Source organism: Scyliorhinus torazame, chromosome 9, assembly GCF_047496885.1.
Source record: "Scyliorhinus torazame isolate Kashiwa2021f chromosome 9, sScyTor2.1, whole genome shotgun sequence".
Classification (NCBI taxonomy): Eukaryota; Metazoa; Chordata; class Chondrichthyes; order Carcharhiniformes; family Scyliorhinidae; genus Scyliorhinus; species Scyliorhinus torazame.
The window spans coordinates 217,609,072-217,626,405 of NC_092715.1; the positions used below are offsets into that span (position 1 = coordinate 217,609,072).

At 43.5% G+C, this 17,334-nt stretch overlaps 1 protein-coding gene and 1 pseudogene across 5 annotated transcripts in view; both read left to right on the forward strand.

Annotated features, from left to right (window-relative positions):
* The first annotated feature begins 396 nt into the window (after positions 1-396).
* Positions 397-17,334, forward strand: part of LOC140429747 (ephrin type-A receptor 5-like) — a 457,733-nt gene continuing 440,795 nt past the window's right edge. For 2 of the 5 annotated variants that reach the window (XM_072517111.1, XM_072517112.1), the window contains exons 1-2: positions 397-1,000; positions 15,961-16,025. In XM_072517111.1, the coding sequence (XP_072373212.1) occupies positions 874-1,000; positions 15,961-16,025 (192 nt within the window). In that variant the 5' untranslated portion in view covers positions 397-873. Of the gene's footprint in view, positions 1,001-10,798; positions 11,433-15,960; positions 16,026-17,334 lie in introns of those variants that run through there. The other 3 variants (XM_072517108.1, XM_072517109.1, XM_072517110.1) reach the window with 2 other exon arrangements.
* LOC140430162 (U2 spliceosomal RNA) lies at positions 5,003-5,213 on the forward strand (annotated as a pseudogene).

Sequence of the window (17,334 nt, forward strand, 5' to 3'; positions counted from 1 at the left end):
CCCCCCAGTATTTTGGAATTATGTCACACAATCTGATGGTGTTTCTCAGTGAAAAGTGGGAGCCGGCTGTTACAATGACTAATCTCACCCAGGGTAAATGAGAATTTTTTGTTGTTTTTATTTGAGGCCAGACTTTCGATCATATTCGCCGGGGAAGAGCTGACAGATTTATTTTGGTACACAGAGGGGCAGAGAGAGCTGGAGGCTGCAACGAGTTCCCTGAACCAACTTCCTCTTGCAGGCGGCTGGCTCGGGAATTGAGCAATGGTGATGTGCTGAGGGTGATTGACAGGTCCAGGCAATGGCTGGATTTGTGCTGTGACTCCTCCTCCTCCCTCTGTCATTCTCTCTCTCTCTCTGTAGCATTTGCCTGTGAAGTAGCTGAATATCTCTCACACACTTACATAAAACAGTCTTGAGTGGTTTGGACACGGCTGAGGCGGGGGAAAGCTTCCTACAACCTCTGGAGAGAGTGCCTGTGACTCGGAGGAGGGGAGGGGGGAATGTGGGATCGGGAGTTGCAGTGTGTAGATCAACCTCTCCCCTAGTCCATTTATATCCACCCCTACTCCCCTGCATTTACCCCCCCCCCCCCCCCCCCACACACACACACACTACCCCACTCACCCCTTCCCCAGTGTGTGTGCGGAGTCTGCACCTCGTGTGTGTGTCTGTGTGTGTGGTGCCGAGTCTGCACATATATAGGCAGAGAGCTGAGCATCTCCCTCGCTGCCGGACGGACTGTGAGCCCGCTCTCTCTCTCTCTCTCTCCAGGTCAGTGCCAGACTGACAGAGCCGCACACAGACAGCGAGCTCCAGCCGACCACACTCCACTGGGGGGTGGCGGCGGCGGCTGGCGGTCCGGGCCGAGCGATGGCACGGCGGCGGAGCGCGGCTGCAGCCCTTCGGACGGCACTCCTCTGCTGGACTTATTACTACTGCTTCTGCCTAGTCTGCTGGAAACTGGAGAGGTGCGCCGGGGCCGCGGGACACAACCAAGGTAAGAGCCCTCACCATTCACATCACTGAAGCTGCTGTTTTTTTTTGTTTGCTGAGCTGGGTGACAGCCAGGGACATGGACACCAGCCCAGGCATCGCCGCTCAGCTGCTCTGTCCTGACAAGCCCTGCCTCTTACTCCCAACTCCTACAAACCCAACTTCTACACTCCAACCCCTGGTCCTAGACGCCAGTCCCCTTTGCACCCGAGTCCCATTCTCCCCCCTTTATGTTTGTTGCAACATTGCTACGTGTAGGTAAGAAGTATATAAATATACATATACAAAATGTCCCACCTTCCGAATCGAGTGGATGTTGTATAGTGTCGGTGACACCGTTCCCTCCACTTTGAAATTCAATTAAAAAAACAATGGATCACCCCCCCCCCCCCACCTAACGTTTCTCAAGCTGTATTTATCCAGGGGTAACAGTGGGGAATACTCCACCGCTATCTCTCCACCATTTAAACTTGTCCCTTAGGCTCTGGGAAAATGTCCTACTTAAAGTTTGAAGGTGCCAGCTTGGGACTCACACTGGCTGCTAACACACACCCGTCAAACTCAGCGACTGAACCATACAGCGGTACACACAAGACGTCGAGAGTTAGCGGATAGGGATAAAGAAACATATTAGAAATAATATCGTACTGCTTTGTTACTTAAAACATAACGTGTTGTGTGAAAGTTGCTGGCAGCCTGCCTTGTCTGAAGGGTCTAAAAAGAGCAGGGAAAGAGATTTCGCTGTTCTGAATCCGGCCTCTGAACCTGCTCCCGGTGGCCCTCGTGCATCGCCTTTACTATTTGAAGACAGCATGCAGGGCTGTTGAAATTATTTACAATTCGGGATACTTTGTGGCGTGAATTCGTTAGGTGCGAAATTTATTTTCCAGGGATTCAATATGTTTTGTTTTGAGCGTAACGATTGAAAAAGGCCCCTTACTTTTTAAATATACATTGCTCACTTTAATCAGAGTTTAATAACTCTGGCCGATTTGACGGTGTTACAATTCACCTTTGCCCCGCGTCCAGGATGGTGCTCAGCCAACGTTGAGAACGACATAGCAGGGACGGTCTTAGCTTGGTTGTGGGGTCGCATTTAAACATAATAGTCGCTGAAACGTGCTTGTTGAGAAGCAGGGTTTGTCAGTGAGAGTGTGTTCCAGTAACGGTAGTACGATGAATTGGTGACAGTGACTGGTCCTCGGTTAATGCTTTAATTGCACCCGCGTGTGCTTGAACTGCACCGGTCATGTTTGACGTGGAGGGTTCATTCTTCCCTTGAGGACGCCTCTCCCTGTTTGTAAGCTAGATGACTCTTAATGTAAGATTTATATTCTGTTATGCGACCCCTCGTGTGCTTTTTATAAAAAATCAGAACCAAAGTTTATATTAAAAAAGTTTTCAAAGCTTTCTGGTCACGATCTAAAGCGAAGGACAACGAGTAGAGAACATTGGCGTTAGTGAATTATACTGGAGTGCCTAAATCGACAGATTGATATTTACTTCTGCGGCCAACACAGACTAATAATCTATTTTAATTGATCTTTTAATCACAATGACACGCTGAGTGCGGTTTTATACGTTTCTTGATTCTGAAGTAGAAATTGCAAATCGAACCGAAAACAAGTTTTGCTCTTGAACCTGATGCTGTAGAAACCCTAAGAGGACGGATTTGCTTGCCTTTCCTTATTTGTGGCCAGGGGTCTTGACATAGCAGGTGGCTATGCCAGTGCAACTAAAAAAGAAGCTAATGTCTGAAAATTGTCCAGAACTTTTAGAATTCATACAAGTTTGTGCAAAAGGGAAACAAAAACTGCAAATACTGAACATTAGATATTAAAATAAAAGGCTGGAAATTCGTAATATGCTTTAATCGAGTGGGTGGGGAGGAGAGAAATCATGTTTTGGATCTTGAGTTTTAAAAAATTATATTTGAATGATTATGGGATCAGGTGTTAAGGAATTGATTATTTTGTCCCAAGTACTTAACACAACTCAGTTTCAGAAGGATTGTTTTTCATGAAAACTGCTGGATAAACGACGTACATTCTTTGCAAATGAATTGTCCTTTATATTTAATATGCTCACATTTCATTTCCACGTTCTGCCCGTGCAGTATTTGGATGTTTGACGCTCCTTACGTTGCAACAGGACGTTTCTTTTCTTGGTTTGTGTTTCCTGGGTGCTTTTCGTGCTGGCGTGAGAAGGGCGAATCAAAAGCCAGGACCAATTATTGGTTGAGCTAACGGTAGATCATTGCCTCTGAGGCATCATCCATTTTGCACCTTGTGATTAACGATGGCACCTTTTCACTAAATCAAGTTACCACGCTGGGATCTATGCCATGACTGGTAAAGTCATAAATGCACAACTTTATGGGGGTTGGGGGGATAAATGAGCAGGCACTTCCCAATAGCTGCCGTTTTATTCCGGCTCTATTTCCTGTTTTAAATGCCTGCTGTCTTCATTTTTTAAATGATGACGCTTGATTTATGCGGACGTGTTTTGCTGCTACACTCTTTCATTGGCTTTCATAGTCGAGGCGGGCAGAACCTTGACAGACACAGCGTAGGTGCATGAAATAGCGCCCAGCATGTACGGATAATTATTTCGTGTACTGTGCTCGCAACGGTAAGCATTAGATAATGAGCAGAACCTGGGATGCCAAGTTGTTGAAAACAATGATACCTGCTCTCCTGTGGAGCACAGTTACAAACCTGCTTCTACCACCCTGTAGCAGCACAGGGTGGCAAGCCAAGTAAAACATATTATCCCACGGGGCTATTCAGCCCATCGGGTCACTTTTGAGTGGTGAATGTCTTTTACACATTCAACCATGGCAGCTTCTTTCTTGTTCCTTGCCCAAGATCAATATGCGCATATTCTCTGGAAGGAACATTAGACAGTGTCCCTCAGTATTGCAGTATGCTCAAAGTAAGCAGCAACCTCTGATTTTCATTGACAAACACTGACATCAAAATTTGACAGTCATCCAGACTCGAAACGTTAGCTCCTTCCTCACTCCACAGATACTGTCAGAACATGCTGAGATTGTCCAGTATTTTCTGTTTCAGATTCCAGCATCCGCAGTCATTTGCTTTTACCAAAAATGGGGGCACTTTCAACAGCCTATTAGATATGTGTGAGCATCTTTGCACCATAACCACTGACGATTTGCCGTTGCGAGTCACGAACCATTTTTGTAGCACCTTCCTCATTTTTCGTTTGCTATCGTGTTTTTTCAATAAAAAAATAACGAGCGTTGTTAATGGCTGGACTGCCTCCTGAGTAAATTGGACGAGGAGCTTTGCTTGCTGCAGGGTGCTGGTGACGACACCTGAACACGTTAATGAGCCATAAACAAGCAGAATTAATCAAAGATATTGACGATCCGCTCATTGTAAACGCCGATTAATCTCAAAAGGATGCTGCATATTATGTCTTCCTAACTGCATAGGACAGAAAAAAATGATATTTAAGTAAAAGCAGAAAATGCTGGATAACCTCAGCAGGCCTGGCAGCTTCTGTGGAGAGAGGAAACAGGGTTAATATTTCGAGTCCGTTTGACTCTTCTACAGAACTCAATTTATTTTAGTGATATTTAAATAGTGATGCCACATGTGAATGGAGTCACTTGTTTAGCTTGCCCAATTTATTCATTTGCAGGCAAGTATGTGTGACAAGAAAAATGGGACTATGAAATGCATCCATGCATTCCCACAATGCTGATCTGTCAAGAATTTGTCCCGAGTTTGTGATAGATGATGCTGATTGGGATGAAATATACGTTTTAAAAGATGCCAACATCCTTGAAGCAAAAACAATGGAAAGTCAGAATTCACAAAAGTTTTTGCTTCTGCACCGTCGAAGTTTAATGTAGGAAGTTACATGTGCGTCGAGAAAATTGGACGGAAAATGCTTCCACCATGCCGAATAAGTAATTGAGGTTTTTCAGAAGCTACAAATCTTTGTGACTGCGAAGCGCAGAATTCTCTGAGTTGCTGCGATTTCTTCTCGGCCTTTTGGCTAAGATCAAGTTTGAGATCAGGTGTAATGTCTGCTCTCCTCAGCTTGGATTCTCTTGTGGAGACCGTGAATTGGATTCAATTTGAACTTGATTTGGAGCAAGCAGGGAGATGGACGAAGGGCTTGCCCTGTCCACTCTCCGCATAGGCTTTGTAACGATGGAATTTAAAAAAAAATTGCTTAGCTGAATATGAATTGATTATTATCTCCCCTTCCGAGTAAGATTTTGCAATCTGCAGGAGAGACATCCCAATTCCCCCCCCCCCCCCCCCCCCCGCCCCGCTTAATTGGTCCAGGTTTTATCTATTTTCCCTCCGAGGATATTACATAAATTGCACTGGGGTAGGGAGTGCTGGTATTGTGCTTTACAAGACATTAATGTTGTATGGCCCAGCCTGGATGGACTAGTGGGTGTTTTCTTGCCCATCATTATGGTTGGGAGTGCTCACTTTACCTGTGCTTTTCTTTTCACCCTGATGAATCATTTCAGGAGCCATTCTCTTTGCCGTGCTAATACTTCTGTTGCAAAACAAAATCAAAGAGGGAGAATCACTGTGAGGATCGTTATTTAAAAAAAATAAATTCTGGTGACTTATTTTTGTCTTCTGATCTTGTCCATCATAATATTTTGATTTTTTTAAAAACTGTCATTCGGGACAGTATGAGGAAACTAAACGAACATCAGTAGAGATAGCCATTAACCCAGGGCATTTCAGCAATTCTATCATTTCAGCTGTGTCCATTAATGCAGATCGCTCACATTGTTAGGTTCAGTAACTTCTCCGTGTCAGTATTCCCCAATGAGGTCATCAACACATAATTAGCTTTTTTTTTAAAAATCCAGCAACATTTTTGCAAAAGAGATGTTGCTGTCAATCTGAATGCTTCACTGTGAATTGAGTTATGATGATGCTCTCTGCTTCAACCCTATTTCACGGAATAAACGATGCAACCCATTTTCCCCATCCCATGACAACTTTTACATTGCTTCTTATTTACGCTGAAAACATTGGAGCAGTTCTCCTTGGCGCCGAGGAAAAAAAGAAAGATATGCATTTATGTAATGCCTTTCAAAAGTCTTAATACATCTCAAAACACTTATTGGACAGTAATTGATTGTAAATTGTAGCCACTGGTCTAACATAGGAAATGCAGAAACTAAGATATGTACAGTAAGTTCCCACAAACAGCAATGTGACAATAACCAGATACCTGCTGTTTCTTTTTGTGCTTTTGGATGAGGGTTAATTGTTGGTCAGGAAGACATCTCTTTAATGTAATACCTTGGGATATTTTATGTCCACTTGAGAAGGCAAACAATGCCTTAGGTTAATGTGCCACCTGAAAGGCAGTACCTTCATCACTGGACTGGAGAGCCAGCCATGATTTTGTGCGTAAGTCTCTGAGTTGGCACTCAAACACACAACCTTTGAATTCAGAAGGAGGGCATTATGATTGTGCCATGGGTGCCATCTAGCCGCATAGGCGGTCAGTCATTCCACAGTTTTTTAGAATGTTCTCCCCGCCCTTCCTGCATGCTGTGCTCAGATTGGGTCGTGATTCTTGGTCAGTGACTGTCGAGCAATACCTTACCGAAGTGACCATTCTTCATCAATGTACCGAGACAATGAGTGTTGGCAGCGTATCCATTTGTGGTATGTGTATTTAGGGAGTGGGGGATGGATGGTATGAGAGAGAGCATGACATCAAGTCCTAAATTGTTGTCATAGGATGCCTACACATGTACTTTCTGTGGCGGATTCTCTAACCAAGAGCAAAGGAACATAAGCTCTGCCTGTTTCCCTGTCTCTCCTGTCACATACGGTGAGACCATTTGCAGCATTCCAGAGTACAGCTGTGGCTTGGACCAAATAACTGAGCTTAGATAGTTAATTTTAATTAAAAAGACATGAGCTTTTAAAAACCATTTATCCAAAATGCCATCTTTGAGATACAGTAATGAATAAGTAAAAGAAAGGCTTGCATTTATATAGCACCTTTCACACCCACCAGATGTCTCAATTAAGTACTTTTGTTGTAATGTTGTAACAGGCTACCACAAATAGCAATGTGATAAAGATCAGATTTTTAAGGCGGGGGGGGGGGGGGGGTTCTTTCAGCTGGTCACACTTTACTTGTGTTTTCGACAATGCTGGTTGATCACCCTTCTCCATCTCCTCCGCTCGGTCACCCATTCCCCACCCAAATCCATTGTGTTTAAATCTCTCACACACAGCATTCTTCCACCTGGTCCTGGGCCCTCTTCTTCTCATTCTTCCTGACAGTCCTATCTTCACATCACCATGATTCCTCTCTCTTTGTCTGTCTGTCTCTCTCTCCGCGACAACTGACCATATCATTGGAATCTCTTCTCTGCTTTCTTCGATGTTCCCACAATTTTCACTGCCTCCCTGATGTGCTGGGTCCTGATTTGTCCTTTCTTGTCCGTCCATGCTCTGTCTAATCAATCCTATCTCAGTAGTATCCGTTACTCCACTCTTTGTGAGTTTACCTGGGTTTCTGCACTATATAATAAGGCCACTCTCACAACTCTCCTGCAGATTTTTCCTTTCGTTTCAGTCATACTTCTCTACATTCCAGAGCACTTCTCCCAATTGCCCCAACCAGAGCTAATTTGTTGCTTAAATTCCAATTCTCTACTTCCATCTTCTGCCACCACTGAACACAGCCACTTGCAATTTTCTCCAAGACTTCACCCATACTCTTTACACCTTCACTATGGTCTCTTCCTTAGGGATAAACTGACAGGCAGGAATTCTCCAGCTGTTTGCTGGCGGCGTGATTCTCTGGTCCCGCCAACAGTGCATACCCACCCATGGGTTTCCCGGTGGCTGCCATAGTAATTTCTATTGACAAGCTGTGGGAGTAGAGAATCCCAGCACCATTGAATGGCATGGCCAAATTCTCTATCCTCGTGAGCAGGGCGGACAAGCATGGAGGATCTTGGATACAATGTATCTATTGGGCTAAAAGCAAATGACTGCAGATGCTGGAATCTGAAACAAAAACCTAAAATGCTGGAAAATCTAAGCAGTTCTGAAAGCATCTGTGGAGAGAGAACAGAGCTAATGTTTCCAGGCTGGATGCCTCTTTGTCACAGCTGGAGAGAGCTGCAAATAGACTGAGATTTATACTGTGGGGGAGGGTGTGTGTGTGTACGTGGAGCTGTGCAGCTGGATAGAGGACCATCGATAGTTGAAGGCGGATTAGGAGACATTGACAAAAGGTTGTGGATGAGAGGAATGTAGATGGTGGTGGCTAAGGGCATTGACAATGGCTCATTAAGAGATGGAATGTCTCAATGGTAGAACAAAGGAAAGCAGTTTGTCCAAGGGCAACCTGGAATGGAGGATAGATGGCCCTAGTGGGGTGGAATGGGGGAGGTGAGACGGTGTTGAGGATGGATAGAAGAAATGAAAAAAAAATTCTGGAAAAAAATGGGGTGAAGGTGGAGAAGAAAGTTAACAGTCTGAATTTATTGAACTCGATGTTAAGTCTGGAAGCCTAATTGGACGATGAGGTGCTGTTCCTTCAGTTTGTGTTGGGCTTCATTGGAACATAGCAGCAGACCAACGACCGACATATAGATATGAGAGCAGGAGTTGAAATGGCAAGGGACAGGAAGGTCTGGGTCCTATTTATGGACAGATCAAAGGTGTTCTGCAAAGTGGTCCCCCAGTGCGTGTTTAGTCTCTCCAATGTAGAGTAGATCACATTGGGAGCAGCGAATGCAATAGACCAGATTGAAGGAGGTGCACATGAAGCGCTGCTTCACCTGAAAAGATTGTTTAGGCCCTTGGATGGTGAACAGGGAGCAGGTAAAGGAGCAGGTGTTGTACCTTATGCAGTTGCATGGGAAGACGGTGAATTGTTGGACGTGATGGATGAGTGGACCAGGGTATGCTGGAGGGAATGGTCCCTGCGGAATGCTGACGGGGGAGTGAGGGGATGATGTGTTTGGTGGTGGTATCATGCTGGAGTTGCCTGAACTGGCAGAGGATGATTCTTTGAATGCTGAGGCTGGTGGGGTGGTTCTGGGAGGGAGGAGAAGGGGTGAGAGCAGAGATGCGGGAGATGGGTCAGACGCAGTTAAGAGCCCTGTCAATCACATAGGGTGGGAAACCATGATTAAGGAAGAATGAAGAAATATCAGCAACACCATTTTGGAAAGAGGCATCATCAGAACAGATGTGATGGAGGTGAAGGAACTGAAAGAATGGGATGGAGTCTTTACAGGATGTGGGATGTGAAGAGCTGTAGTCGAGGTGGCTGTGGGGGTCAATGGGTTTGTAATGGATATTAGTGGACAGTCATCTCCAGAAATGGAGATGGAGAGGTCAAGGAGGGGACGGGAAGTATCAGAGATGGACCATGTGAAAGTGATAGAGGGGTGGAAATTAGAAGCAAAATTAATACATTTTCCAGGTCCAGATGTGAATGTGAGGCGGCAGTGAAACAGCCTCAAATATACCGAAAAAAGAGTCGTCAGAGGGAGCCAGAGTAGGACTGGAGCATAAAGAGATAGGCAAAACTGGGACCCATACCGGTACCCACAGCAACACCTTTTGCTTGGAGGAAGTGAGACAAGTTAAAAGAGCCATTTTTTAGTTCGAGGACAAGTTCAGCCAGGTGGAGGAGAGGGGTGGTGGATGGGTATTGTTCAGGACTCTGTTCGAGGGAGACCATCATGGTGGGGAATGGATGTATATATTGGGTCTTTTGTCTAATGATCTTCGTACTCCTGACTTCCCTATTTAATTTTACGATGTTAACTGAGGGATAGCCTTTTTAGGACATAAGGAATGACTCCTCTGGTCTTCTTGGAAACAATGCCATGGGACCTTTTCCATTCACCTAAGGGCGTGGGGCAGGAGTTGGACTTTGAATTAACATCTTATTTGAAAGTGAAATTGTTGAGCTCAAGTCCTGGCATGGGAGTTGAAAACAAAACCATCTGCCTCAGGGGCAAGAGTACAACCAACTAGAGCTCAGTATAGTGTTGGTAATGTTGTAATTTGCTTCAGCAGCATAGGCCAGCGAAGAGGAAATTAAATCAGAATTGTTATTGCCGATCTCCGGAACCATCAAAGGCATTCTTTCGAGTCAGATTGGAGCATCATTTTGATGCACCCTGCGGCTGGATAGCTGTCTGGACTCACGTGAATGCTGGCCGGTCCGAACTAAACTAGATGTTTCAGCATTGTATTGGATGGTGCAGTTCCCAACCCGGCCATGGGGACAGTTCACAACCGTGTTTCTGCTTGATGCTTCGCCCAAGAAAGAAGATTTTAATATCAGCTAATTGCCAGCATTTCGTTTTGTCAACGAAGGCAAAGTGGAGTTACATTTATTTTATTACCTAATCCTTGAGGGACAGTAATGTGTCGGCAACAATCTCAGTGCTTTTTCACGGGCCAGCGATTACACATTAAAAACAAAAGCAAAATATTGCTGGAAATCTGAAATGAAAATAGAAAATTTCCGAGTTTATCCAGCATGTTCCCTTTTCATAGCTAGGGTGCTCTCATTAGGAAATGTGTTTTCGTTCTCTGCCCTATTGCAACATTGCTCTGTATCGCACCTTGGGAAAGAAGGGTCTTCAGTGAGCTGTGGGTTTAATTCCCAATCCCGTCAACATAGTTGAGGCTGACACGCTAGTGCAGTTACAGGGGAGTACTGCACTGTCAAAGGTGGACGGATCTCTTTGACGAGCAGTTAAACTGAATCCTCCCCTGCTATTTCAGTTGCGAATACACGTTCCCACGTTACAAGGAACAAGAGGAATTCTCCCCGTGTCCTGGAACTATTCATCGCTTCACCAACAGATGAGCTGGCCATGATATGGTTGTGTGTCCCATGCTTGTCGTTGTACACCACGATAGTGGCCGCACTTCTTCAGTGTCCCGAGGTCGTCAAAGGCGCCACACGAATGCAAAGTCCTTCCTTTCGGTCTTGGGAAAGGCTGCACCGAGCTTTCGTAGCCAATTCTGCCCCACTTCCCCACCCGCGAGAGGAAAAATCAATTCATTCCCGGTGGGTTGGCTGAGCCCGAAGACTTGATCATGCAGAAAATTGAGGGCAACGCACTCATAAGCTACCGTTCTCATGGCACCGAGCTTTCCCGTCCCAGCGTGGCCCGCCCTTGAAATGGAAGAGCACATTTTGTGTGGGACTAATAATGCCTTTGCGGCGTGGGACTGTGAATGGGGGTCGGAGCAATTAGCCGCTGTGCTGTCTGCAACCGCGAGCAGACTACAGCCCCAGTATTGTGTGAGGAGGATTCCGAATTCAGAACTCCTGACTCGGCTTTTCAGATGGAAGGCTCCTAGTAACAACGGCCTTCACTGAACCAGTTTAACCCTTAAAGAAATGCTGTGTCACATCTGCTGGTAATGAGAATCTCATCAAAGCTGGCATTTGTGTTGAGGGGAACGCGTTAGTTAAAAAAAACCCAAATCGTACGCGATTGCAATGGATAATCACCAAATCCAATAGCACAATTTTCAGAAAAGCTTGGAAGAAAAAATTATCGGATAGTTTGTGAACTCACAGGCCTCACGAGGTTAAATGGCGCCTGAAGTAGTCTGGAACTGTAATTGGGTGTTAACTTTATTGATGATAAACTTTGCGCGCGATTTCTAAAACATGCGATTATTGACACCACAGCAAAAACTACAATGGCAAGCTTTACTTGCAAAATTAGTAGCCTTTAAATGCATTCCGCTCAGATCTGCCGGATCAAAAATGTCTGCCAGTGTGGCCATTCTGTCTGTGTGGAACTTTGGGATCCCAATTCCGGTCGCTGGTGAGGTGGATTGTTTGCGTCTCGCTTTCACCTCGATGTTTTGAACAACAATGTGCGCCACTGTTAAACACATTCCACTGCCTGGGTTAAGGGTGTTCTTTAATTGGGACCCGGAGGGCCTAACATAAACTGGAGGTTTGCACCAGCAAGTGGCTGAAACACCGTTTCACTTTATCGTCTTTTGGCTTTAATCGTCTTTTGTCACAAGATAAAAATTGCATCATTTTTGTGTGTGGGAACAACGTTCATCTTTATTTTGACGGGGACGGTTCCAATATGTTTTTTCTGGATATATTTATTTATGGTTCTCAGGAGGCCCCCAGTAATTACATTATAAAAGATTGAATACATCAATACACAGTCTGTTCTATAATGTAACTTAAGTGAGCAGTTCAAACATTCCTGTCACTGTAATTGATGTACAACATATTCTCGTTATTTACTCCACTTCAAGAAGATGAGGGGAAAGGGACGATTCTAATGGTAGTGCAGAATCTTCCGAAGCAGTGAATCATGCCCTTCACTGCCTGCCTTCCATGTTGAATCCGATTGTTGTATCTCTGTACCCGTCACGCATACAGGTCCCACACAGAGTCGCCGTTGAACAGCCAGGCGGCTTCTATTAAACACCAACTATCGGCAATGCAGAGGAAGGAAGGGAGGGGGTTGGAGAAGCAGCTCCGGAACTTCGCTCAGATTTTCGCCTTTCTAGTCAAACATTTGGAAACTGCGAATCGATTGAAGCATTGCCCTTCCCTCTGCAGAAACTCCGGAGTTCCTTAAGATGCGCGTGCACCAGAGGGTGCTGTGGCGTGCGACAGAGCATTGTGCATATTAAGAGGGGGTTCCATTTAGTTTTGTTATTGTGCACTAATTTTCAACTGGGGAAAAGGATTTGGGAATATTAGCCTGTCTTGTGTGTAATAGTGAAGACTTGTTTAGTGTTTAATTGCTGATAAAGTCTTGTCAAATAGCCTCATGCTTGACAAGTGGCGCAGGAACAATTCTCCACTCATGCATGATGTATATTTTCAAGTGTAACTCCCAGTGTCATATACAGCTCTTACAAATATACTCCTTTGTATCTGCACAACACACAGGATGTATTACACAACCTGGGCAGAAATGTCTGCTTCTAATCTCGATCTTATCTGGCTTATCCACATCCTGATATCCCACAGCCACTTGACAGTGAATCAGCAGCTGCAGCAGGTTCAGTTCTTTCATGTGGGACTTCAGGGCTGCAGAGAAAGATCATCATGTTTATGGCTGTGGAAACTTTGAAGACAAGTTTATGACAATGTCAATTTCTAGGAGTACTATTCATGTCCACATTGATGGGCTCTTAATTATTAACAGGGGTGCAGAAGAAACAATTTCAGAAAATCTGTGAAAGATCAAAATTTGTAAAGTAATGTGATTCTGTCATGCAACAGTTTTAAAGACTGCTTAAGAAACAGAAAACAATTATAGTTATTATTAAGGCATGATCTATTCAAATTGTAATTATGTAGATAACATTATGTCACAAAGTGTATACCATTAACATTAAATATATGCATTAACATCCATGCAGCAAAATGCTTGAGAGACATTGTGCAGAGTAACGACTGACTATTGATGGATGTAGACGGGAATGCAAAAGCATTTTAGGGAGCTGCTAAATCAGCTTTTCATAGAAGCATCAAGGTACTAGAATTTTATATGTGCGGGAGTTCCCAGAAATAGTCAAAAGTTCATAAAAATCATTGCATGGCTATTGCACATATAATTCCCTTTCAGTTTAAGTAGGTGCCATAAATAGCACAGCACCATCGATAAGAAAGCAAGCCAGAGCATGTAGTATACAGTGTAGTACTGGAGGTGGCTTGAGGAAGAGAGCTATTACACATTGAGAGACCTCAAAGGGAAGCAAAGGTGAATTCTGGAAGTAATGTCAATATCAATTATTAGCACTAGAATACAGCATTAATTATTGAAAATGTACATTTTGTACTTCCTTCACTTTATTATTAAGATATTTAATCCGGTTTGTCTGGTATATTGTTTGTGTTCATAAAGTATGTTTGTGACATTCTCCAGCTGCCTGAAAAATGTATTTTATAATTTTTGCCGAATGATCTAGTAAGTGAGCTGAGCTCTGATCCCTGTGGTAAAACTATTGCGTGATATGACTCCCATTTCATTTATAGTGCTGTTAATGTTTTGACAGTAGCAATGGTGGTGATGAGTTGCTTGTCTCTCATACACATATTGATGCTTAGCATCAACAACAGACAGTTGCTGAAGCACATATAGCCGGAATATAGCCCTTGCTACCTCTAAGCATTTCAGATGGTGCAATATGGTGTAAAGTGTCCTGAATACACGTTATTCATCATGTAGTTGTTTACATATGTAGTGTATGTGTTTTGTAAGATAAATCAGTTTACAGTTTTCAGTGATCAATTTCAATTATTTGCTAACAGTAACACCATCGTCTTGAGGACGATTGCAAACATTTGCAGGTTCTAAAACAAATTATTCAGGGTCTCTATTGAATAGCAATTGTTAAAGTTGCTTAAAGTAAATGCAAGAGAGGGTACAGAGATATTTTATACTTGAATGTATTAAGATAGCCCATCTTTAATCATCAAGAACAGAGGAACACCTGTTCTGCCATTCATTGGATCGGATCTCAATTCAATTTAATTGTTTTTTTATCCATATCCTTTGCTCTCAAAGTTCCCTGAAAAACCTTTTTGCTGTGCACATCAAATCTTTTCTGAATCAAATAAAAATTCAAGAAATATCAATAATTTTCTATTAAATAAGTGTAACAGACAATGTTCTTTCTAATCTGCATGTAGATTAGGACATTGTCTGTTACACTTATTTAATAGAAAATTATTGATAATTCTTGAAATTTAATTTGATTCAGAATCCACAGAACTTTGGAAGAAGAGAGTTCCACTTGATTGTTCAAAGTCTTTTCTTGAAAAATACATTATTACCGTGAATCCCGTCTAAAGCATCCCAAAATCATTCCTGGTTTTGATTTATACACTGAGTATAAAATGTAAATCGCCATTGTTGTTGTAGGTGGTGGCCATTTTGAAATGTGAAAAATAACAACACTGGTAATCCAATGTGACATGTTTTATTGAATTAATTAAATCTACAAACATACATTTGATCACAATCAATATTTTCTGCCCAAACTCTAGGCATTTTCATGCCATAAAGCAACTACACCAACTAGCTGTTGCTCTGAAATATTTGCAGGACCTAAGGTTTGATTTGGCCCACTTAAGTGCATATATACGCATTACATTTCTGGTGGCGATGCAAGTATTCTGACGATTTTTGAAGACACATTCCGATACATGCTTTTCGAGATCAGGGCAGTGGCTGCTCCCTGTTCTCCTAGCGCATTTGGTCTTGCGCTTCTTCTTCGGGGGGGGGGGGGGGGGGGATACCTCTTTTTTTTCTATCCTTGCACCAGTATTGCACTAGCAGTGAATTCCCTTGCTGCAGCACACTTATTTGATGAGTCAGCAGACAGTATGACTTTTGGCTTGAAGCCAACTTTCTACTTCATTCTTTTTGCCAGATGACCCATTTCTGTGCATCACTCGCCATGTGCAGTAAGCCCTGTGTGGCAAGTCTTAATCTCCCATGTGTCTTCTTGGCAACCCGCCCCATTTTGCTTGCTTAGACTCATGCGCTGACTTATAAGGTGAGTAAAACATGCATTTCTGAGATGAAAAATTGAGGCAGACTCCTAATGTGCATATAGCATTTCCTGACAGAAAGGGGATCAACCTAAATGCTGGGTACAGGCCTAAAGATGATACTTGGCACTAAAATGGGTAATCTTATATGCTAAGCAGACTTGTACACTGTGATCTACGGTAATTAAAATACTATTAAAAATATAATTGTTGCATTGACTGTCATGAAATTAAAACTGAATTGTGCAATAAGTGTGCAAGTGGGTTGCCCTTTTCTTAAGGTGAATATTTGATGGTGGATTATTCTTTCTGGGTTTCTCAAGATGTTGGCAGCTGGTTCTGTTTGCAGCTCAGAATTAATGTAAACCTTACTGATTGTTCGGTTATTTGCTTTTACAGTTAATTTACTGGATTCCAGAGCTGTAATGGGAGACCTGGGATGGATAGCCTACCCAAAGAATGGGGTAAGTCTGTCAACACACACTTTGCCAGAAGCTACATTAGCAGGCAACGTATTACGGGTACATTTCAAGGTCTGAAATTCCCTGGAGTAATTCTGTGCCAACAACAAAAAAAATGTACCATAGAGCAATTGTAGGTTGTATTTTTGGACAAGACTTAAACAAACACACAATCTATTACCCAACAAATTAGCTATAAGCCTTTCAGCGTGTCCAGCTCCCCATGATGAAGTTTTGATAACCATTAAAACGTTTCTGCAACAAATAATGTTGCGCTGAATTGGAAAGTTATCTAAATATTAAAGTTACTTGTTACTGACCCTTGAAAAATAATGATCGTGTTCAATGACATACATTAGTTCGCAGCCCACTAACATCTTGGTCTTAGAATTCATCATGTTCAGGTCGTTTTATGGCCTCTGGTGCATTCCACCCTTGACCCCGCCAGTGGCAGCCATGCCTTCAGTTATTTAGGTCCTGAGGTCTGCAATTTGCTCGCTAAATGTCTCTGCCTCTCCATTTCTCTCTCCTTTAGTACGCTGTTTAAAAGCTACAAAGTATTTGGCCACCTATTTTAATGTCTTCTTCAAAATCTAACCATGATTTTATGACACACCTTGGGATGTTTTACCACGTTAAGGATGTTGTATGCTAGATCTGAACCTGTTTGAATCACAAATATGACAATCTGATATATTAATATTGATACAAACTGAACTCATAGATACAATGGGCTGAATAATATGCGGGGTGCGCAATGACACATGGGTGGAGCCAACACGTTCCATGCCGATCCACTCCGCAGCCCCTCATTGGGGTAGAAACCCCACCCTCTGGAGCTGCCAGCCAATCCAATTGGCCGGCATGTCCATAAGTCCTGGCAGCACCACTGGCAGGCCTGCTGGAGAAGAAAAGGCCTTGGATCTCCAGAGCAGGTTAGACCGGGTCTCGGGCCGGGAAGGTTTGGCTAGGTTAGGGACACAGTGGGAGGGGGGGGGGTTGGGTAGGGGTTCGGTTTAAGGGAGGGAGTGGGTAGGAAGGAAGTGGGGATTCTACTTAAGGGGGTTGCCGATAAAGGGCAGCCTCCAGAGAGCAATCACTACTTCTCCCCACCACCATCCTTTAAACAGTTAAGTTAAAAATAATCAGGCTGCCTGCCACTGCCCAGCTACTAAAGCCAAATGCCTTATAGCATGGGCAGCGTATTATCAGAGTCAAATTGCTTGATAACAAGCATAATGCACCCTTGAGTAATCTTTTAAATTTGCAGGTGGGGAGCTGTTTTTTTGCACCCAACCCTTCCCCAATATTA